This window comes from Pongo abelii, chromosome 23 (assembly GCF_028885655.2).
Source record: "Pongo abelii isolate AG06213 chromosome 23, NHGRI_mPonAbe1-v2.0_pri, whole genome shotgun sequence".
Classification (NCBI taxonomy): Eukaryota; Metazoa; Chordata; class Mammalia; order Primates; family Hominidae; genus Pongo; species Pongo abelii.
Genome location: NC_085929.1, coordinates 36514080 through 36539030, shown reverse-complemented (window position 1 = coordinate 36539030; position 24951 = coordinate 36514080). Strand labels below are relative to the sequence as shown.

Sequence of the window (24951 nt, the reverse complement as noted above, 5' to 3'; positions counted from 1 at the left end):
TCCCTTGCCCCCTACCCCCCGACAGGCTCCAGTGTGTGATGTTCCCCTTCCTGTTTCCATGTGTTCTCATTGTTCAACTCCCACTTATGAGTGAGAACATGCAGTGTTTGGTTTTCTGTTCCTGTGTTAGTTTGCTGAGAATGATGGTTTCCAGCATCATCCATGTTCCTACAAAGGACATGAACTAATTCTTTTTCATGGCTGCATAGTTTTCCATGATGTATATGTGCCACATTTTCTTTATCCAGTCTATCATTGATGGGCATTTGAGAAGGTTCCAAGTCTTTGCTATTGTAAATAGTGCTGCAATAAACTTATGTGTGCATGTGTCTTTATAATAGAATGATTTATAATCCTTTGGGTATATACCCAGTAATGGGATTGCTTGGTCAAATGGTATTTCTGGTTCTATATCCTTGAGGAATTGCCACACTGTCTTCCACAATGGTTGAACTAATTTACACTCCCACCAACAGTGTAAAAGCATTCCTATTTCTCTACATTCTCTCCAGCATCTGTTGTTTCCTGACTTTTTAGTGATTTCCGTTCTAACTGGCATGAGATGGTATCTCATTGTGGTTTTGATTTGCATTTCTCTAACGACCAGTGATGATGAGCTTTTTTTCATATGTTTGTTGGCTGCATAAATGTCTTCTTTTGAGAAGTGTCTGTTCATATCCTTTGCCCACTTTTTGATGGGGTTGTTTTTTTTCTTGTAAATTTAAGTTCCTTGTAGATTCTGGATATCAAACCTTTGTCAGATGGATAGATTGGAAACATTTTCTCCCATTCTGTATGTTTCCTGTTCACTCTGATGACAATTTCTTTTGCTGTGCAGAAGCTCTTTAGTTTAATTAGATCCCATTTGTCTATTTTGGCTTTTGCTGCAATTGCTTTTGGTGCTTTAGTCATGAAGTCTTTGCCCATGCCTATGTCCTGAATGGTACTGCCTAGGTTTTCTTCTAGGGTTTTTATGGTTTTAGGTATTACATTTAAGTCTTTAATCCATCTTGAATTAATTTTTGTATAAGGTATAAGGAAGGGGTCCAGTTTCAGTTTTCTGCGTATGGCTAGCCAATTTTCCCAGCACCATTTATTAAATAGGGAATCCTTTACTCAATGCTTGTTTTTGTCAGGTTTCTCAAAGATCACATGGTTGTAGATGTGTGATGTTATTTCTGAGGCCTCTGTTCTGTTCCATTGGTCTATATATCTATTTTGGTAGCAGTACCATGCTGTTTTGGTTACTGTAGCCTTGTAGCATAGTTTGAAGTCAGGTAGCATGATGCCTCCAGCTTTGTTCTTTTTGCTTAGGATTGTCTTGGCTATATGGGCTCCTTTTTGGTTCCATATGAAATTTAAAGTAGTTTTTTCTAATTCTGTGAAGAAAGTCAATGGTAGCTTGATGAGAATAACATTGAATCTATAATTTACTTTGGGCAGTATGGCCATTTTCACGATACACAATCCAGCTTTTTAAACAAATAAGATTTTGAAAACTTTTTGAGTCCTAGGTACTTGGGTTTTTGTTTTTTGTTTTTTTGAGATGAAGTGTTGCTCTTGTCACCCAGGCTGGAGTGCAATGGCACAATCTTGGCTCATTGCAATGTCTGTCTCCTGGGTTCAAGTGATTCTCCTGCCTCAGCCTCCCAAGTAGCTGGGATTACAGGCGCCCAGCATAATGCCCAACTAATTTTTGTATTTTTAGTGGAGACAGTGTTTCACCATGTTGTCCAGGCTGGTGTTGAACTCCTGACCTCAGGTGATCCACTCACCTCGGCCTCCCAAAGTGTTGGGATTACAGGCATGAGCCACCATGCCTGGCTGGTACTTGCTTTTATAAGAGAAGAAAAAAAAGGGGCCAGAAACAGCTTGTAATATAAGGCAATGAGATGATAAGTTTAAGAGCACTGAAACAAAAGGAATGAAAGTAGAAGACCTGGCAATTGAGAAAAAGGCCAGAACTGATTAGAATAATAATTATCTTAATATGCATGTTAATCAACAAGTGAGTTTGGCTTTTTTTTTCCCAGTATTTTTATATATGTTAACAGGGAGAAAAGTTTTTCACCTGGTTCCTTTGAACTTCCTCAATGCCAAAGTGTACCTTAAAGAATAAATTCAATTGAGGCACAAAATAGTGGAAATCTACAGCATTCAAATAGATTTTGATCTAGCTGTTGCTTTTATACTGGACTTGTCCAAACAGATTTCTTTTTTCTTCCATCTGTCACCTGGCGTCTAGCCAGGAACTAGTAATTCCTATAAGTAAAATCTCTACACACAGTAAAATTAAAATGGAAAATGGATTAGCAAATTGGTCTTGAAGAACAGGCTCTTAAGTTGGAATTAGCACACTTTGTGAGATGTGAAAGGTTTATTCCTGCTAAATAGAGAAAGGGGCTACAACAGCCAAAGAGACTAGTTAGTTTAACTTTACCATCCAAATGGCGTTCTCCATAAGAGCTCTCTGGAAACAGGCCCCTTAGGTATGTTATACATGAGATGGAAGTAGCAAAAAGTTTCTTCACCATTTTCAGTGACTCATGCTCATTAGTGATTTGGGATGGGAAAACTGTTTCCTGGAAAAACAATGGAGGTGAAAAAAGATTAGTATTCTTTAATATATTCAGTTTAGCACATCATTACCATAGATATGATGAAAAGATTTCTCAGGACTTCAAATTTTATATCTTTGAAGGTAATCAAAAAGAAACAGCGCTTTGAATATTACATTAAATTAGATCTTCATAGGCAAGGCAGAGCAGAAAGGCAGAAACAATTACCCAAGTAATTCAAGACTAAAACAATTTATTTCATAATGATCCATGAAACTGGAGTTTTACTATGATTATATAATCTTCTTTCCTCTCATACACTCCTCGGACCCCACTGCAATCTGGATTTTCCTCCTTTCCTTTCTACACTATTCTCTCCAAAGTCACCAAGTACAATCCTATAGTTGACCTCTTCTCATTCCTCATAATATGTAACTTCTTTACATTATCTGACACTGTTACCCACATACTCTCTTTTCCTCTCCAAAGTGCCATAACACTATTTTGTTTTTTCACCTATCCGTACATATCTGTCTCAGTCTCTTTTATTTTTTCCAGTTGTTCTGCTCTTTAAATATTGGTTATCCACCAGGATTCTGTCTTCAGGCTTTTTCTCTTTTATAGCTGTCTTCTTGAATAATCTCATCTAGTTTCATAGCTTCAGCTACAGCCTATACAGAAAGGAATTCAGGTCCCTATTTCTGTTCTGAGTCCCTGTTCTATATTTTTATTTCCTGAACATCTGCACCTAAACCACTTCGTAGATCCCTTAAACTCAGTTTATCTCTGCCACCCCTGGCTAAAACCTGATCCCAAGTCTCATTCTCAGACTAGTGAATCAGCACTACTCCAGTCATCCAGGCTAGAAGCAGCTTCATCTTTGTCTTCTCTCTCCCTCGTACCCCACTAAATTCTATTAATTCTCTCTAAAAGAGTTCTCAAATCCATTTTCTCCTTTCTCACTGCCACTGGCTTGACTGAGGACATATTCAATTCTGTCCTTGATTACTGCAGTAGCCCCTTATCTCTTTGCTAACAATTCTTTTATTCAACCTGTCTTCCATATTGCCATCAGAATTAATTTTCAAGGACAGAACTCTTATCACGATACTGCCAGTGTTCATCCAGGATAGAGTTTAAGTACCTTAGAGTGGGATTTGAGAACTGTCAAAATCTTATTCTTGTTTAGCTGTCCTGCCTCATCTTGCACCCCTTCCTCCCTGCCCACACTCCCTTATTCTCTCCCATGCACTCTACTGTCTAGCTATGTGGAATTGTGGCTATTCATCTACTATTCTACTGCCATGTTTTTCCATACTTTTGTGCTTTGCTTAAGCCAGAGCTCCGAGGAACACAAAGCTTCTGTAAGATGTCACATAGTGTTCTATAAAAAGTATCAATACTAGGAATAGCTTCCTGCTAAATTTTATGTGTGTATATATATATAACATAGTAAACAAACTTAAATCATTGTTCTTAAATGATTAGATAGTCTTCCTTAAGAAATAGTGTGCCATAAAAGGAATGTGATAAGAGAGCGACTGATATACGAATTTGTGACTTTTGCTTCAGTATGTAAGGAGTGTCTACCAAGAGTCATCTTGCATATAGAATATTTGCTGATGGATAGGTTGTGCCGGTATCTCAAATTATCATTTCAATGTATGTTTGACATACTATGTTTATTGTATACACAATGTTTACTGTGTTTATGTATTAACATAAAAACAAAAATTTGATCTGTTTGTCATAATTATTCTGTGAGGCTGCTTTTTGCTGTTTTCTTTAAGCCAAGCACAAAATATGTCTCATGAATTCCAGCTGGTGTTGTGTCAATACATTATAATTTTAAAGTATTTTCTAAACATTAAAAATCAGACTATATTAAACTTTAGAACTTCATTCATTAATATACTATTAAGAGCATAGGTCTTACAAAGGACTCATATCCAGAATGTATAAAGAACTCCTAAAATTCTTTAAGAAAGACAATCAAATAGAAAAGTGTCTAATTGTGTGAAAATAGACTATAAAAGAGCATATCCAAATGACCAATAAACAAATGAAAAAGTGTTTAAACTTTATCAGGGAAGTGAGCATTAAAATCACAAGGAGGCCAGGGGTGGTGGCTCACACCTGCAATCCCAGCACTTTGGGAGGCTGGGGTGGGCGGATCACTTGAGGTCAGGAGTTCAAGACCAGCCTGGCCAACTTGGTGAAACCCCCGTCTCTACTAAAAATACAAAAATTAGCCAGGTGTGGTAAAAGGCGCCTGTAATCCCAGCTACTTGGGAGGTTGAGGCAGGAGAAACACTTGAACCCGGGAGGCAGAGATCACAGTGAGCCAAGGTTGCACCACTCCAGCCTGGGTGACAGAGTGAGATTGTCAAAAAAAAAAAAAATCACAATGAGAGAATACTACACACCCACCAAAATGGCTAAAAGTTTTAAAAAGGATGTAGAATAATAAAAACTCCTAAACACTGCTTGTGGGAGTGTAAATGGGTACAACCTCTTTGGAAAAATGCTTGGCAGTATATAATAAAGCTAAATATACACATATTCTATGACCCATATTTTACTCATAGGTATACATCCAACACATATGCTTATATGTTCACTATAGGACATGTATTAGAGTATCCAGAAAAGCATTATTTGTAATAGACCTATGCTGGAAACCACCCAAATGCTCATCAACAGTAGAATAAATAAAACTGTGGTATACGCCCCCAATGGAATACTATATAGCAATGAGAATGAATGATCTATAACTATACTGAGTAATATAGATGACTCTCATACACAATGCTGAGCAAAAGAAACCAGAATACAAATGAGTATTAGTGTATGATTTCATTTATATAAAGTACAATAGCAGGTGAAACTAATCTATGCTGTTAGATGTCAGGATGGTGGTTTCTCTTGGTGGGGAGAGGTAATAATAACTAGAAGACAGCATGAGAGGGAGTGCTGGTAGTGTTCTGGTTTCTGATCTGGCTTCTGGCTTATAACAATGTGTTAAGTTTGTAAAAATTCATTTAGTTGTACACCTATGCATTATAAGAATATATACTCTCAGTAAAAATGTTAAGTGTTTGCTGGTCAAATAAGTTTGGAAAGTGTTGTCTTATGCAGTTCTTTCAGCCAGGCATGCTCTTTTTCCCATTTCCAAAGTATTAAAATCTTAATCCAAATATGTATTTAATCTTATTTCATTCTAGGTACTGTTTTAGGTTCTGAGACATAGTAGTGAGCAAAACATATAAAAATCTTCTCCCTCGTGTGGCTTACATTCTGTATCACTCTTCATTCATACTACAAGGATAATACCTATTACCAGTTAATATAATCTTTGAAGGCAGAGTGCAGATAAAGTCTGACTTTTCCCAGCATAACCAGGGGACATGGCTAAATCCACATGTCCCTAGGCTTTACCTAGACTCTAATGGCTCCAAAGCAGGTAAGCTGAACAATTTTTAAAAGTCAAAGAAGCAGTTTATGACATTAAAGCCTTTAGCAAACCTAATATCTGACCTAGATCAAGTGTCTAAATTTTGAAGATATTTTTATTTTACCAATAATCTTTATTTTCCAAAGATTATTAAAGTCATGTAAACTAAAAGGCACTAAAGTTTTAATTTTTCTGACAAAATATTTGATTTAAGTGCTTATTTTTCTTTAAGCCAATTAATTAACACTCTTTTATGTAAACACCATACATGCAACACATATAAATACACAGACAGAAGAAGATCCAGTAGTTGTAAGATTTTTCGTCTGCCAGTTTTTAAGTTTCTTAATTGGATTACTGGCTTCAGGGTGGAGCCCTTGGAAGAACAGGCCCAGGAAAGCATGTAGTTTCTAGGGCCTAATAAACAGGCACAGCTGGAATGTATAAACAGATCCCCAAAATTAAGGGTCTCATTTTTATACTTGATCCTGGATCCCCAGAAAAAGAGAGAGATGGTATAGGAAAAGACAGTGCAATGCTTTTACCATGCATTTTACTGCAAGGCAGCCCAAAGCCAGTCAGCTAATTTTGTAATCAGCCCATCTTATTTCTTATTCTGAGCCAAGGCATATGCTAGGTTTTCCTCAAGGAATTCTCTCCCCTCTATGCAAATTATCTTCATCATTCAAGGTCTGTCCACCCTCAGTCTTACCTCTTTCATGAGGAATATACAAACCATTCCAGTCCACATGAAATCTCTAAATAAATTCCTATAATTTGCATTGTCTTACTCTTTTTCACATATATATAAATCATATATCGGTTTGTATATTGACTTAACTCCTAACCAGATTATAAACTTTTGGAAGATGAAGATCATATTTTTGTATTTTATCAGCGAATTACACAGTATAATGAATATTATATTACATAATATTGAGTCTCAATGAATAAACAAATGGTGCATTAATGAATGTCATGGGACAAACTAAACTATATGCCTGGCCCTGGGATGCTCCCCTAGACCTCCTAGCATCCAAGTTTCTCTCAGTGCTCTCCCCCTCTGTTCTTATAATTACACCATGGTGTGCAACACAAGTTTCCTAACACTTTAGGAAGTGAATGTCTAACCAAGAACCATTCTCTTTAAACATCTTTTTGTTTCTGATTTCTTTTACTCTAGAAGATCTAAACATATTGTATAAACATGAAACAAGCACCCAGTAAGTAACTTTGTAGAAATTTATTTTAATTTTCTGGTCCTTGGTCTATTAGGCAGTTAAAATGAACACATACTCTCCCAGAATATTATGTGCCAATTAACTGATAAAACTGCTGCTTAAAAACACACACACAAAAGATTAAAATCATAATTCTGAACTAACTCACTAAATGGTCATTGATTTTCTTTTAATTCTTAACAAATACCTTAGATGCCTTGTGTATTGTGATGCAGTGAGAAAGTTGAGCAGTGGCCATTGTAGGAATGTATCAGGATTATTTCAACAAGTCCAACCTATTAAAAAATAATTAAATAATTAGAGACCTTGCCAAATATAATGCTTCCTGTCTTACTCTGCCCAAAAATGAAACTGAAAAAGTCTAAAAGCAAACAAAAAATTAAAATCAAAGACTGTTAAGTATAAACTGTTTTCCAGATTGTTCAGTTCAGAGAGAAATTTACCAAGCTACATTTTGAAGAGCAAAGGAAGAATGAATGCTAAGATAATTCTATCAGGCCCTATCTAAACGATGAAATGAATTTGAGTTGAAAAAAGTATCTATTGTTAATTTTCCAAAGGAGAACCATATAATTAAAATTTGAACATATTCATTGGGAAATAAGTTTAATAAACATTTTTATCTATAATTTTGGCATAAGGTCTCTGGACGAATTTTTCCACCCACTCAATGAAAATTATAAGATTATTTACTTGTTCACAAATATATTTGGAGGAGAAAATACATTGTAAATCACCTAGAGACTCAATATATATTATTAATCCTTGTTATTCCCTCAGAGTGTAACAATATAGCAAAGGCTCAAAAACATTTCTTGAATTAACTTCAGTTGTAACATATTTGCAAATTCAACTCAAAAGTTAATGTTTATAGTTCATACCCATTAAAATAGTTATTCATCCAACTAGTTGAAAAAGAAATCAAGAGATAAATCTCATTTACAATACCTACCAAAAAAATTAGCTAGCAATAAATTTAAGAAAGTGAAAGGTTGCTACAGTGAAACTACAAAACACTGATGAAAGAAATTGAACAGAACACAAAAAGATGGAAAGGCATCCCATATTCATTGATTAGAAGAATTAATATTGCTAAAATGATCATATTAATTACCCAAAACAATCTACAGATTCAAATGCAATCCCTGTCAAAATACCAATTACACTCTTCATAGAAATGGAAAAAAAATCCTAAAATTCCTATGGAACCACAAAAGACTCTGAACAGCTAAAGTAATTCTGAGCAAAAAGAACAAAGTTGGAGGCATCACATTACCTGGCTTTAAAATATACTACAAAGCTATAGTAACCAAAACAGCATGGCACTGGTATAAAAAGAGATACATAGACCAATGGAACAGAATAGAGAACCCAGAAATAAATCTGCCTATTTACAACCAGCTGATTTTTGAAAAAGACACCAAGAACATACATTGGGGAAAAGATACACTTGTCAAAAAATGGTTCTGGAGAAACTGGATATCCACAGCAGAAGAATGAGAGACCCCTGTCTCTCACCATATACAAAAATAAACTCAAAATATGTTAAACACTTAAATGTAAGACTCAAAATTATAGAACACAGGAAAAATGCTTCAGGACATTGGTCTGGGTAAAGATTTTAGGGGTAAGACTTCAAATGCACAGGTAACAAAACCAAAAATACACAAATGAGATTATATCAAACTAAAAAGTTTCTACACAGCAAAGTAAATAACCAACAGAGTGAAGAGACAGCCTGTAGAATGGGAGAAAACATTTGCAAACTATTCATCCAAGAAAGAATTAATATCCAGAATATACAAGAAGTGCAAGCAACTCAAAAGCCAAAAAAAAAAAAAAAAAAGCAAAGGATCTGAATAGACATTTCTCAAAATAAGGCATACAAATGGCTAATAAGTATATGAAAAAATGCTCAACATGATTAATCATCAGGGAAATACAAATTGAAACCACAATGAGTTATCACCTCCCCACAGTTAGAATGGCTATTATTAAAAGGACAAAAAATGGCCAGGTGAGGTGGCTCACACCTGTAATCCGAGCACTTTGGGAGGCCGAGGTGGGTAGATCACCTGAGGTCAAGAGTTTGAGACCAGTCTGGTGAAATCCTGTCTTTACTTAAAAAAAAAAAAAAAAAAAAAAATTAGCCAGGTGTGGTGGCATGCACCTGTAGTCCCAGCTTCTTGAGAGGCTGAGGCAGGAGAATCACTTGAACCCGGGAGGTGGAGGTTGCAGTTAGCCAAGATCTTGTCACTGCACTCCAGCCTGGGCAACAGAGCAAGACTCCATCTCAAAAAATGAAATGAAATAAAATAAAATAAAATAACAAAAAATAACGAACGCTGGCAATGATGCAGAGAAAAGAAAATTCTTATACACTGTTGGTAGGAATGTAAATTAGTACAAGCATTATGGAAAACAGTATGGAAGGTCCTCAAAAATCTTAAAATAGAAATACCATATAATCCAGCAATCCTACTATTGGGTATTTATCCAAAGGAAAGAAATCAGTGTATGGAAGAGATATCTATACCTCCATGTTCATTGCAGCACTATTCACAATAGCCAAGATATGGAATCAACCTAAGTGTCCATCAACAGATGAATGCATGAATAAAATATAGGCCGGGGTGGCAGCTCATGTCTGTAATCCCAGCACTTTGGGAGGTTGAGGCTGGCAGGTTGTTTGAGCCCAGGAGTTCAAGACCAGCCTAGGCAACATGGTGAAACCCTGTCTGTACAAAAAATACAAAAATTAGCTAGGTGTGGTGGCACACACCTATAGTCCCAGCTACTTGGGAAGCTAAGGTGGACTACTTGAGCCCAGGAGTTCAAGGCTGCAGTGAGCCATGACTGCACCACTGTACTCCAGCCTGGGCAACAGAGCAAGACTCTGTCAAAAAAAAAAAAAAAAGAAAGAAAGAAAGAGAGAGAGAAAGAGAGAAAGAAAGGAAGTAAAGTGTATATATACACAATGGAATATTATTCAGCCATTTAAAAAAGCATGAAAATCTGTCATTCACAGCAACAGAGATTAACCTAGATGACATAATTTTAAGTGAAATAAGTCAGGTACAGAAAGATAAATACCATGTGTTCTCACTCACCTGGGAGCTAAAACAGATGAGCTCTCAGAAGTAGTTATTAGAAGCTAGGAAGGGCAGCAGGGAGGAGGTTGGATAGGGAGAAGTTAGTTAATGGATATAAAATTACAGCTAGATAGGAGAATAAATTATATTGTTCTATAGCACTGTTGAGTGACCACAGTTAACAATAATTTATTGTATATTTTAAAATAATTCAACACAAAGAATGATAAATGTTTGAACTGATGGATATGCTTTGACTTGACCATTACATATTGTATACATGTAACAAAATATCATTCTGTACCCCATAAATATGTACAATTACTGTGTGCCAATTAAAAATTTTATAAATGATTATTCAAAAATGGAAAATAGTAAGTTGGTAAGGATGTGGAGAAATTAAAACCCTTATGCATTGCTGGTGGGAATGAAAATGGTGCAGCCATTGTGGAAAATAGCAATGGCATTCCTCAAGAAGTTAAACAGAATTACCATACTATCCAGCATTTCCATCTCTAGGTATATATTCAAAAGAATTGAAACCAGGGACTCAAACAGATACTTGAACACCAATGCTCATAGCCACATAATTCACATTAGCCAAAAGATGGAAACAATTTGAATGTCTATTAAAAGATGAATGGATAAACAAAATGTGGTATTTACAATGGAATATTACTTAATTGTTTTGTTTGTTTTGTTTTGTTTTGTTTTTGAGATGGGGTCTCCTTCTGTCACCCAGGGTAGAGTGCAATGGCGTGATCTCAGCTCACTGCAAACTCCGGCTCCCAGGCTCAAGTGATTCTCCCACCTCAGCCTCTCGAGTAGCTGGGACTACAAGCACTTGCCACCACACCTGGCTAATTTTTGTATTTTATGTAGAGATGGGGTTTTGTCATGTTTCCCAGGCTGGTCTTGAATTCCTAGGTTCAGGCAATCCACCCGCCTCATCCTCCCAGTGTGCTGGGATTACAGGCATGAGCCACCACACCCGACCCCTATTCAATCTTAAAAAGGAATGAAGTTCTGATACATGCAACAATGTGAATAAATCTTGAAAACATTATGCTAAGTGAAAAGCCAGACATAAAAGGACAAATATTATATGATCCCACTTATATGAGGTACCTAGAGTAGGCAAATTCATAGAGACAGAAAGTAGACTAGAGGTTACCAGGTGCTGGTGGGGTAGAAGGAATAAGGAGTTTAATAGATATAGAGTTTCTGTTCAGGATGATGAAAAGGTTTTAGAAACGGATAGTGATAATGGTTGCACAACATTGCAAATGTGCTTAGTGTCACTGAGTTGTACACTTAGAAAAGGTGAGGTGTTGAGTTTCATATTACAGTTTACCACAATAAAAAAGTTAATATTTAAAATACATCTAGTTTTCACCCTTATTGTTTTGTTAATATAAAAAAGAAGCAGCTGGGCATGGTGGCTCATGCCTGTAATCCCAGGACTTTGGGAGGCCAAGGTGAGTGGATCACGAAGTCAGGAGATCAAGACCATCCTGGCCAACATGGGGAAATCCTGTCTCTACTAAAAGCACAAAAATTAGACAGGTGTGGTGGCAGGCGCCTATAGTCCCAGCTACTCAGGAGGCTGAGGCAGGAGAACGGCATGAACCTGGGAGATGGAGCTTGCAGTGAGCCAAGATTGCGCCACTGCACTCCAGCCTGGCCGACAGAGCCAGACTCCATCTCAAAAAAAAAAGAAGCAGCAGCAGCAAATTTTCCCTTTTCTTTACAAAGTCTTAATTTAATTTCAACTGGGGCTTCTTTTCAAGGTTTTATGAAGTTCTGTCCAAAATACTTGTAAAATAACTTCTTTAAAGATATTCCATTCTGGATTACCAAGGATAGCCTGTGACCGGTTTTTGTGTATCCATTAATGCAAGATTCTTGAAGATGTTCCCAAGAAGGCAGAATTATTTGCGAACACTGCCACAAGGTGGTAATAGAGATTATAAACAGGTGGTAATATTTAATTTCTTTCAAATTACTTCTTCAGAGGAGCACTAGGGGACACTCTTTTACAATATTTTATATATGAGACTGAAAACCACCTAATAGTTCTTTAACCCTTAAAGATTCCAAGCTATCTTTACTTGATTTCAGAGTATAACCTTCATATCTAACTCAACACATCAGTTGTCCCCCTTAAATTTCAAAAAATAAAATGGGAAACAAAGTAGCTCTACGAGTTTAAGATCTAGTACCAGCCGATTAAACCATAATACACTACCCACTACTGGGGTAGTTATTAGCCTTAGACACAATAAATAAGAGAAATCATGATTTTTAAATAGTTTTCTATATTAGCGGGGTTTTTTAAATTTCTCTATGATCATAGACATTCTGATGTCATTTCTAGGGAATCAAGCTCTGAAAATAGCATCAGCCAATTAGAACACAATGCATTACTACACATATTTTTGCATTGTATGGATGGCCTAGATTAAATTAATATTACCATTGAAAACTCTGAGGCATTCAGGACACTTGCTTTTGAGAAAGGATTCAAGCTAGTTAATATTAGCATTTGGTAAATTCCTTAGGAATTAACATTTATAAAAGTAAAATTAAATTTTATACATACATATATATATATATATATATATATAGAGAGAGAGAGAGAGAGAGAGAGGGAGAAATAACTAGCAGTATCATCTAGTAGAAAGAGCCTTTAGAGTTAAGGAACCTAAGTTCAAATTCTGACTCAGCTACCTAGCAGCTGGCATGGCCAGGCACAGTAGGAGATGGCTGGATCATCTGGGCAGTTTCTCATGAATGGTTTAGCACTATACCCTCAGTGCAGTTCTTGCAATAGTAAGTGAGTGAGTTATTGCAAGATCTGGTTATTTAAAGGTGTGTAGAACCTTTTCTCTCTCTCTCTCTCTCTCTCTCTCCTGCTTTGGCCATGTAAGATGTGCCTGCTTCTCCTTTGTCTTCTGCCATAATTTTAAGTTTCCTGAGGCCTCCTCAAAAGTCAGGCAGATGCTACCATGCTTTCTGTACAGCCTGTGGAACTGTGAGCCAATTAAACCTCTTTTCTTTATAAATTACCCAGTCTCAGGAATTTCTTTATAGCAATGCAACAATGGACTAAAACAGAGCTCTTCTTTTTTACTTCTACCACACACTCCCTGGATGAACAAATACACTCCCATTGTTTCAAGTATAATTTCTATCCTATTGATTCTTATGTGTGTATCCCCAGCCCAGGTCTCTCTCAGAAGTTGCTGACTTGTTCCTCTAACTGATCATAAGACTGTTCCACCTTGATGTTCTCAACACATTCGAATGTGAATTATTTTCCCCAAAAACTTACTTCTGTTCCCTCACTCAGTGAATGACATCATCACATACCTAGTTGCTCAAGCACAAAATCTGTGACTCAACCTTAATCCCTTCCTCGTTCCCATGTTCCATCACCTTAATATTTCTCAAATGTAGGCCAGGCGCAATGGCTCCCGCCTGTAATCCCAGGACTTTGGGAGGCTGAGGTGGGTGGATCACCTGAGGTCAGGAGTTCAAGACCAGCCTGACCAACATGGAGAAACCCCATCTCTACTAAAAATACAAAATTAGCTGGGTGTGGTGGCACATGCCTGACCAACATGGAGAAACCCCATCTTTACTAAAAATATAAAATTAGCTGGGCGTAGTGGCACATGCCTGTAATCTCAGCTACTTGGGAGGCTGAGACTGGAGAATCGCTTGAACCCAGTAGGTGGAGGTTGCAGCAAGCCAAGATCACGCCATTGCACTCCAGCCTGGGCAACAAGAGTGAAACCCTGTCACCCTGCCTATATATATATATATGTGTGTGTGTGTGTGTGTGTGTCCAACGCCTCACTTTAGCCATGTTGCTGTCATCTCTACTTTAGATCAACCAGTCTCATCTTTTGCCTGTACTGCTGCAACCACCAATTTCCTGTCACTGGTATTCTCCTTCTCCAGTCTGTTCTGTATATTGCAGCCAGAGTTTTTAAATTACAAACTCGACTATGCATTTTCCCAGATTGAAATACTTCAATGGCTCCCCACTACTCTCAGGATAAAATCTAAAACTCTTACCATGGCTTCAAGATTTGACTCATGCCTCCCTAGCCTCAGCTGTGTTTTCCCTTATACTTTTATTTACCAGCCATTCTTACCTTCTTTACCCCAAAGGACTATATTCCTTCTAGCTCTCAGGATTTTGCAATATTCCTTCTGCCTGAAACATCCTCCTCCATTCCCAATTCCTACTCATCTCCTAGATATGATGTATTAGTCCATTCTTGCATTGCTATAAAGAACTACCTAAGACTGGGTAATTTATAAAGAAAGGTGTTTAATTGACTTACAGTTATTTAGGCTATACAGGAGGCAGAGCTGGGGAGACCTCAGGAAACTTACAACCATGGCAGAAGGAGAAGGGGAAGGAGGCACGTTTTACACAGCCAGAGAAGGAGGAAGAGAGGGGAAAGGGGAGGTGCTACACACTTTTAAACAACCAGATCTCATGAGAACTCATGATTATGAGAACAGCAAGTGGGAAATCTGCCCCCATGATCCAGTCAACTCCCACCAGGGCCCTCCTCCAACACTGGGGATTACAATTTGACATGAGATTTGGGTGGAGACACAAATCCAAACCATATCATATGGCTTAGTAAAATTTCCTTAAGGAATGACTTTCTAATTCCCACTACCACTATTATGAAGTCTGGGTTATGTGCCCTTTGCAATATATACTGTATCATAGTTGTCTTTAAGTATCCCCTGACCTACTGTGAGCTAACATGAGAGCAAAATTGTGTCTAGCTATTGTGTCAGTCTAGCTGATTCTTTATATTTTAAAGTTTTATTTATTTATTTATTTATTGAAAAGGACTCTCACTGTATCACCCAGGTGAAGTACAGTGGTATAATCTCAGCTCACTGCAACCTCTGTTTCCAGGGTTCAAGCCATTCTCCTGCCTCAGCATCCTGAGTAGCTGGGATTACAGGTGTGTGCCACCACATCCAGCTAATTTTTGTATTTTTAGTAGAGATGGGGTTTAGCCATGTTGGCCGGGCTGGTCTAGAACTCCTGACCTCAAGTGATCTGCCCACCTTGGCCTCCCAAAGTGCTGGGATTACAGGCATGAGCCACTGCACCCAGCCTTTAGAGTTTTTTTAATAGGTATAATTCAGTGGGTTTTAGTATATTCACAAAATTCTGCAACCATCTGTTTAATATAGTATAAACCATCAATTTAGTGTATTCACAAAATAATGCAAACACTGTCTAATTCCAGAACATTTTCATCACCCCTAAAAGAAATCCCATGCCCATTAGCAGTCACTCCTATTCTCTCCTTTCCCCAGCCGCTGAAAACCACTAACCTACCTTTCATCTTTATGAAATTGCCTATTCTGAACATTACATATAAATGAAACCATACAATATGTGATCTTTTGTGTCTTGTTTAGCTCATTTTTTCTTTTTTTGAGATGGAGTCTGGCTCTGTTGCCCAGGCTGGAGTGCAGTGGCACAATCTTGGCTCACTGCAAGCTCTGCCTCCTGGGTTCATGCCATCCTCCTGCCTCAGCCTCCCGAGTAGCTGGGACTACAGGCACCCGCCACCATGCTCGGCTAATTTTTTTATTTTTAGTAGAGACGGGGTTTCACCATGTTAGTGAGGATGGTCTCGATCTCCTGACCTTGTGATCCACCCGCCTCGGCCTCCCGAAGTGCTGGGATTACAGGCGTGAGCCACCGCGCCCGGCCGTTTAGCTCATTCTTGAACTCTCAGCATCATCACAGTACTGGAATTAAATAGGTACTCAATAAATATTTGCTGAGGCTGAGCATGGTGGCTCACACCTGTAATCTCAGTATTTTGGGAGGTCACGGTGGGGTGGATCACTTGAGGTCAGGAGTTCAAGACCAGCCTGGCCAACATGGTGAAGCCCCGTCTCTACTTAAAAAATAAATAAATAAAATAAGTAAAAATTAAAAAAATTAAAAACCTAACTTAACTAACTAAATATTTGCTAAGTCAACAGAGAAGAACTATAGGAACAAGGAATAATTTAAGAGTCTAGAAAAATACCACAAAATTTTAAAGGTAGAAGAAACTTTAAATATCATTGCTATGGTTTGAATGTGTATCCCAAAGTTCATATTTTGGAAGCTTAATCCTCAATGCAAGTGTTGAGAGTTGGGGCCTTTAAGAGGTGATTAGGTGCCTTCATGAATGGATTAATATTGTTACCCCAGGAGCAGGTTCATTATCAAGAAAGTGGATTTGTTATAAAAGCAAGTTTGGCACACTCACTCTCTCTCTCCTTGCTCTCTATCTTACCAGGTGATGCCTTCCTCCATGTTATGACACAGCAAGAAGGTCCTTACAAGATACATATCCTTGTTCTTGGACTTCTCAGCCTCCAGAATCATAAGGCAATACATGTCTGCTCTTTTTACATTACCCAGTCTCAGGTATTGTTACAGCAGTATAAACTGGACTAAGACAGTCATTTAGTCCAAATATCTAATTTTGTAGACAGGGAATTCAAAATCTAGACTTACCCAGGGTCAGTCAGACAGTAACAGAACTGAGACTAAAACTCAACAAGTCTGGCTCACAATTTAAAAGTTTTTCCAGACTGACTCTCCAAAATGAAATTCTCCTTTGCTTTCATTCTATCTAATATGATGCACTACCAGGGCCTCCCTAGTTCTTTGGCTTGCCTGCTTATTTCTAAACATAGGAGGGTCTCTTTCTAGTGTTCTAGCATGAGCTTGCCTCAGGAAGGCAAAAAGATCTAAATTATTTTTTCAAAACACATGGTGAAACTTTGTCTCTACTAAAACTGGGCATGGTGGTGGGTGCCTGTAATCCCAGCTACTTGGGAGGCTGAGGCAGGAGAATCACTTGAACCCGGGAGGTGGAGGTTGCAGTGAGCCGAGATTGCACCATTGCACTCCAGCCTGGGCAACAAGAGTGAAATTCCACCTCATAAAAAAAAAAAAAAAAAAAAAAAAGCCAGACTCCTTTCAGCCTCTAATTATTCTGTTGCTACTGTTTTCCCTTTGAGCAGGTGGTTTGTGGAGGTCTTCTATTTAAGTACAAACCCTGCTTAATTTTGAAAGCTCACAAGTTGACAGAAGGTTTGACTCTAGAGAGCATGCATTCTCAGAGAATAGGTCTGATTTTTTGTATGTGTTATCCCTTTGTTCAGGCTCATTATCTAAAAACCTAGAAGAGATTTCATAACTATGGATTTTAAGAACTGAAAGCTAACTTTGAAATGTCATTCTCTTATGTATTTGTTTGCAAATTAGATCCACACATATTTGAAACTTCACAGTGCATCAATACCATTCCCTCTTCTGTTTTTGAGACAAGGTCTTACTCTGTTTACCCAGGCAGGAATGCAGTGGCGCAATCTTGGCTCACTGCAACCTCGACCTCCTGGGCTCAAGCGATCCTCCCACCTCAGCCTCCTAAGTAGCTGGTACTAGAGGCAATGTGCCACCACACTCAGTAAATTTTATTTTTGGTAGAGATGAGGTCTCACTATGTTGCCCAGGCTGGTTTTGAACTTCTGGGCTCAAGTAATACTCCTTCCTTAGCCTCCCAAAGTGCTGGGATTATAAGTGTGAGCCACTACAACTGACCCTCACTCTTATATTTGATACGTCTACTTTGTGACAAGGATTATGATCTTCTTGAGAAAGAGTCAATATTTCTGTGCTCTTTCTGGTAAATATTCACTCTAGGCTTACCTCTGGACCTATATCTCAATTACCCTTTTTTGTTGTTGTTGTGTACTCATTTTCTTTTCTTTTCTTTTTTTTTTTTTGAGACAGAGTAAAGTACAGTGGCATGATCTGTCACCTAGGCTGGAGTACAGTGGCATAATCACAGCTCATTGCAACCTCAAACTTCTGGGCTCAAGTGATCCTCCTATCTCAGCCTTCCAAGTAGCTGAGACTATATGCATGTACCACCATGCCCTGCTAATTTTTTAAAATTTTTTATTTTTGTAGAGTTGGGAGGGCGGGGTTGGGGGGTCTCACTATGTTGCCCAGACTGGCCTCAAACTCTTGGCCTCTCAAAGTTTTGGGATTACACATGTGAGATACCACACCACACCTTTAATTGCCCTATTTTATATGGTGGCACAATTACTTCCTATTTTACCCCTACTATGTGTGCGTCCAAGATTCACATAAAGATTAGCCAGCTGCTGTTTAGTTTACTAAGGCCTAAACCACTTTTTTAACCATTCCAAGTGAAGCAAAAGCCAAAGTTTTATTACATTTTCCCAAATATAATCATAGTTGATTTATGAAGGCTCTCTACCCATCTTTCTCAATCTTTGAAAACCATTTTTTACAAGAAAATCCCTTTTCTATCAGGTGAACACTATCCAATAGCTGGATTCTGAAATGCAACTGTATTACCTTCCTTACACATGCATGTGGTTAAGAATGGCTTTACTCAAAAGAAGTGTACGTTAACATAAATGGGTTCAATAAATTCCTAAAGCTGGAAGGGAGCACAGACATCTTCCAACCCCTTTGATTTAAAGAAGATCCAATTCTGTGGAGGAAGAATCTTTTTTTCAGCAAATGGTGCTGAAACAAAAGGACATCCGGGGGGTGGGTGGAAGAAGAGAGAATGAAAAGAACCTTAACCTAAATCTCACACTGTATACAAATATTAATGCAAAATGGATCATGGATTTAAACCTAAACATAAAACTATAAAGAAAAGGGGCCAGGTGCAGTGGCTCACACCTGTAATCCCAGCACTTTGGGAGGCCGAGGTGGGAGAATCACGAGGTCAAGAGATCGAGACGATCCTGGCCAACATGGTGAAACCCTGTCTCTACTAAAAATACAAAAAAAAAAAAATTAGCTTGGCGTGGTGGTGCACACCTGTAGTCCCAGCTACACGGGAGGCTGAGGCAGAGGAATCGCTTGAACCTGGGAGGTGGAGGTTGCAGTGAGCTGAGATCGCGTCACTGCACTCCAGCCTGGCACAGAGCTTGACTCCGTCTCACAAAAAAAAAGAAAAAAGAAAAGGAAAGTGAGGCTAAGCAAGGGAACTTGGTTTGCCAAAGTTCTCCCAATTACTTAGACCTTCCAACAGAGCTTGCTTCAATAAATTATTCACCATTTTAACAAATTCTATTTGGCCCTGGTAATTCCCCTACCTGTGCTCATTCAGAGTAAATGGTTTCCACTATATTAATCGAGTATTTGTTCATGCTCTTTTGACTTTTTAATATCTTTTTCATGCTATTTCAATTATTCATTCATTCAACATCTATGAGGCAACTACAGTGTGCCAGGCAACATGCAGGATTACAAGATGTAAAATACTGTTCCTACCTCAACAGATTGATGGTCCAATGGAGGAGAAATTAGATTATGATCCTGCTGAGATTAAAAACCCCTTTAGGGGCCAGAACCACCCCTCATTTCTACCAGCTGAGTACACGATGTACTGCACAGCCTGTCCAGTGCTCTGCGTACTCGGACACATTTTGGCGATTGGCTAATCCTGAGGTTCAAGACTCTCTCTCTCTGAACTGTTTAGGGAACTAAAGTCCATAGGGATTAATTGGCAAATCCTCACTAAAGTGAAAGGGGAGCTGAGGTCAAGGGGGGCGGGGTGGCTCGTCCCCACCTCTCTCACCTCTTGGCCTGTACCAGGCATCGATCCTGGCAGAAAACCTCAATGGCTGGGGAGAATCTGACCCAGGTAAGATAAACTTCCGCAAAGCTCCACCACACACGGCCCCCTCCAATGTCGGGCACAGATGTCGTCTGCCCTGCCAGCCTCATCACGGCTCATTATGGCTGCTGCTTGCTCAGCAAGTTTGATTTCATGTCCAGAAAAATCTGAATTTCAAAACTACCTGGGTGCTCTCTGTCCAGTTCTGGGGGAAATCGCCTCCCTTTTGCCTTCCTCCTCTGCCCCCTGCCCTCCCGATTCTCTTCACAGTACTTTAGGCCCTCACGAAATATGATACGTTCAAATCCAACTTAAAGCCTTAAGTAATAAGAAAAGAAAAAAAAAAATGTTTTTTGACAGAAAGAGAACTAACAACTCCCGAGTGCCCTCTCTGGGCCGAGACCTCGCGTCTCAACAGCCCTCACCTCAGCTCGTCGACGCTTCCCTCCCACCTGGGGTCAACGGCCTTTTCCGGCCCAAACCCGCTCCTCAGCTCGTGAATAGTCAACGAGGCCTTTCTGGGCGGGACCAGAGGTTTCCTCATGAATAATTCATGACCCGTTCACGGCTGGCCGGGGCGACCGGCCTCGCTAGACTTCATGAATATGCAAAGCAGGGGCGAGCGGCGGCTAGCCGGCCCCTAGCCCGCCCGGCCCCTCAGCAGCCGCCTCTCAGCCACTGGCTGCACACTGACCCGACGCGACCTTCTCTCGGGGGCCGCCAGCCTGGGCCACCTGTACAACGACAGCCTGCTCCGGGGCTTCCTGAGGAGGTGCCTGCCCGCCGAGGTTAGGACCCGAGGGACCCTGGGGCTCGGGCGGGCCAGGACGCCAGGCCGGCGGGTCCCAGAGAGGCCTGAGGCGGGCGCGGGGCGGCGTAGGAGAGGGAAGCGAGAGCCTGGGGGGCCCAGGGACCCGAGTTAGAAGAAGGCCCGAGGGGTGCGACGCGGTGGCTCCACCTGGGATCCCAGCACTCTGGGAGGCTGAGGCGGGCGTGTCACTTGAGGTCAGGAATTCGAGACCAGCCTGGCCAACATGTTGAAAACTCGTCTCTACAAAAAATACAAAAATTAGCTGGGCGTGGTGGCGCGCGCCTGTAGTCCCAGCTACTTGGGAGGCTGAGGCACGAGAATCGCTTGAGCCCAGAAGGCTGAGGTTGCAGTGAGCCGAGATTCCGCCATTGCACTCCAGCCTCGGCGACAAAGCGAGACAACGTCTCAAAAAAATTTTTAAAAGTACTAAAATTAGCTGGGCCACCTGACGTGCGCCTGTAGTCCCAGCTGCTCGGGAGGCTGAGGTAGGAGGATCGATTGAGCGGGGGAGTTTGAGGTTGCAGTGAGCCAAGATCGTACCATTGCACTCCAGCCTGGGCGACAGAGGCAGACCCTGTCTCAAAAATAAAAAAAAAGAAAGAAAAAAGACATAAGGCCATAAGGCCAGAAGGCCAGAGCTTTCCAATACTTGAGGGCATCTGCGACCTCTTCATCCCTACCCTGGACCTGACTTTGTATTCTTTCTAACATTAATTTGTAATTATGCAAATAAAACATAAATATATTCTCCTTTGCGCCCTACCCCTAATCTCAGTTTTTTCTGCCCTGGTAACTGTGGGAGCAGTTGAGGGTGTGGCTCCTTGGATCGTTTCCCACCTGTTTAGGTAGATATTTCATATCCTGTGGAGCTTTCCAAAGGCTCCTGGAGTCCCATGAACCTACCCAAGGGGATTTCCCAAGAGAGTAGATGAAAGAGTGAGCCACTTGAAACCTGTTCTTATTTTGTTTCTGCAGGAAAGAAAAAAAAAACTATTCAAGCTGGCGAGAACATGAGTTTAGAACATAATGACTAAAACTGAAATTTGGGCTGAAATATTCCTTTAGTGCAAGTTTTCTCAACCTTCCCCCCACCCCCACCATCATAACAACCAAAAATTTCTCTAGACTTTGCCAAATGTCCCATGGGGTGTGCAAAATTGCCCTCTGTTGAGAACTACTGCGTTCACCCTATACTTTCCGGAAGTAACTGCTTTTTAATCTCCAACCACACAGATGGTTTGTCTGCACCAGCACTTCTCAGCCTCCGCATTTACCAGCCTCTCTGGCTGGATCACTAGGCCCTCTGTGCTGGCTGTTCTAATTTTCTTCTGCCTTCAGATCTGAGCTCAGTCAACTACTATCATATCCAAAGACTTACCCCTCTCTGCCCTGTACTATTGGCAGTCCACCCCACCAGCAAACACAGTTATTCGTTATTCTGTTTCTTTCATAGAATTTCTCTCAATCTAATTTTTTTTTTTTTTTTTTTTTTTTTTTTTTTTTTTTTTTTTGGTGAGACAGAGTCTTGCTCTGTCACCCAGGCTGGAGTGCAGTGGCGCGATATTGGCTCGCTGCCACCTCCATCTCCCAGGCTCAAGTGATTCTCCTGCCTCAGCCACCTAAGTAGCTGGGGTTACAGGCGTGCGTCACCATGCCCAGCTGATTTTTGTATTTTTAGTAGAGATGGGGTTTCACCATGTTGACCAGGCTGGTCTTGAACTCCTGACCTCAAGCAATCCACCCACCTCAGCCTCCCAAAGTGCTAGGATTACAGGCTTGAGCCCTCAAGCCCGGCCCTGGATTTCATTTCTTTGATAACCTGTTTTGTGTTTTTCTCTCTACCACCTGGAATAAGTAAGTAAGTGTCATCAGAGGCCTGATCTGGCTGAGTCGCCCCAGGATGCCCAGTGCTGGCCCACACAGTAGGCACTCAATAGACATTGGTGGACTGAAATTATAAATTACCCTGTCTTCCTCCTAAGAGCATCTGTGCAGTTTCTCTTACTCCTTTCCTTCCTCATCATTTGGCAGGCTCCTTGTGACCAAAGGAATGGATTAATAAGCCCCTGTGCCTGGCCCCTGTGCTAGGAGCTGTTGGGTAAAGCCTTCATCTTTACCGCTGGCTTAACTCCTTGAGGTCAAGAGCTGTTATTTTTACTTCTTTTATTATGTTCATTGAAGGTATTCAAATAGATACCTGAATTAACTGTTCCTCAGTGAACATTGAAGGTATTCAAATAGTTGAATGAACGAATCGGTTACTTAAGGAACAACATTAGATAATTAAACATTGATAGTGTTACAGGGGGCTTTAGAAATACTCCAAGTCTAGTCCTTTACTTTACAGATGAGAATATAAGTAATTTGCTCAAGGTCCCTAAGCTTCTTAAGAGGCCAGGTCACACATACAACCCATGGTCTCATACCTCTTATTTTGAGACTCTTTCTTGTCTCCAGTCAGGCTAGTTTCTGATTACTTTTCTGTGAACCTGACTTACAACTCAGACACAGAAGTCCCAAGCCAAATACTCGCTTCTTGTCAACTAAAAAGGCTTTGAGCCTGTGCTTTTTCATCTTGATTAGATCCAGCCCTGGGGATAATGGCCTAATGAACTCAAAAGTGCTATATGATATTCAAATAACTTCCCAGCTTCCTTTGTACCTTTCAGTGATAAGAGACTGGGAATTGTCCCTGTCAAAGCATTTTGTTTGTTTTGCAAGGAGAAAATGTGCATTGTGGCAGAACTTGATCATTGTTTAGAAATTTCCAAATAAACAGAATTTTGACAAAGGTCAAAAGTCTCCAGCTGAAGTTTTGCCAAATCCCAGTAGTAAAATAACACATGACACAGGTGAAAATAGAGGAGTGAATCTTATTTGAGATGACTTTCATTGGCTAAATTTGACCTTTCTCTCTTTAGACACATTTACGTCACCTGACTCTGTACCTGAAAGAGTTGTCAGTCACCAATCAGTCTCTAGTTTGAGCCTTGTTTTTTGAGGGCTAAGGACCATTTTTCCTTGTTAGTTAAAAAGAATTCAGGGTTTCTTTTTTGTTCTTCTTGATCATTTCATATAGGCAGCACCTGCTTAGGGGAGTCTTGGTGTCATGCTTTCAGTTTTTAGACCTTTATAGTTTATTCCGAGGCATCTGACAGTGCACTGTGTCACAGGAAGCAGAGCTATCTTTTTTTTTTTTTTTGAGATGGAGTGTCACTCTCTCGCCCAGGCTGGAGTGCAGTGGCGCGATCCTGGCTCACTGCAACCCTCCGCCTCCCGGATTCAAGCTATTCTCCTGCTTTAGCCTTCTGAGTAGCTGGGATTACAGGCATGCGCCGCCACATCCAGCTAATTTTTGTATTTTTAGTAGAGACGGGGTTTCACCATGTTGTCCAGGCTGATCTCAAACTCCTGACCTCAAGTGATCTGCCCACCTCGGCCTCGCAAAGTGCTGGGTTTACAGGCGTGAGCCACTGCGCCTGGCCAGCAGAGCTATCTTTTGCCTACCTAAAATGATCAGAACTCTGCTCATCAAGTTCAGTTTAACCTTGGAAATCCTCCCCAAAAAAATGGTTCATTGGAGGGTTATCAAAATAGAAATATTGAATATAAAATATCTTCCCAGGCGGATATTTCCCATTAGATGTGTCTCCCTCTTCAATGTACACAATCGTGATACCAAATATAGAGAAAAAGAGATTGGGACGGAGGGAGCAGCTAAGTAGGAAGGGTAGTTTCTTTATTTGTTTTCAACATTTATTGGAACTCTGAAAAGCATAATGTCCAGTTATGAAGTTGACACCACCACATTCATTCATCAAGCATTTATTTTGTACCTACCATTAATAAAGTACTCTGCTTTGCACTGCAGGGATCACAGAGGTAATAACTTGGTCCCCGAACTATGGAATTCTACAGTTTAGTGAGAGAGGGAGATCTGTAATACTAATGGAGGTATAAAGTATATGATAGAATGTAGAGAAGGAAGCTATAGATTCTGAATTGGGAATCAAGACAGCTTTACAAAGGAGGTGACATTTTTAGGAGGAGAGCATGTGTATATCATTTTC

General features: G+C 39.9%; 1 protein-coding gene and 1 long non-coding RNA gene across 9 annotated transcripts in view; one reads left to right on the top strand and one right to left on the bottom strand.

Moving 5' to 3' along the window:
* The window catches only part of HORMAD2 (HORMA domain containing 2), a 95771-nt gene extending 75044 nt beyond the window's left edge, over window positions 1-20727 (bottom strand). The window contains exons 1-4 of one of the 8 annotated variants that reach the window (XM_054543317.2): window positions 20496-20630; window positions 10364-10407; window positions 7441-7528; window positions 2441-2582 (exon numbers count right to left, since the gene is read on the bottom strand). In XM_054543317.2, the coding sequence (XP_054399292.2) occupies window positions 2441-2582; window positions 7441-7491 (193 nt within the window). In that variant the 5' untranslated portion in view covers window positions 7492-7528; window positions 10364-10407; window positions 20496-20630. Of the gene's footprint in view, window positions 1-2440; window positions 2583-7440; window positions 7529-10363; window positions 10408-16686; window positions 16767-19724; window positions 19770-20031 lie in introns of those variants that run through there. The other 7 variants (XM_024239754.3, XM_054543320.2, XM_054543319.2 and 4 more) reach the window with 7 other exon arrangements.
* The window catches only part of LOC103888957 (uncharacterized), a 75803-nt gene continuing 71395 nt past the window's right edge, over window positions 20544-24951 (top strand). Inside the window, exon 1 of the long non-coding RNA XR_653330.4 lies at window positions 20544-20858. This is a non-coding gene — a long non-coding RNA (uncharacterized LOC103888957). The remainder of the gene's footprint in view (window positions 20859-24951) is intronic.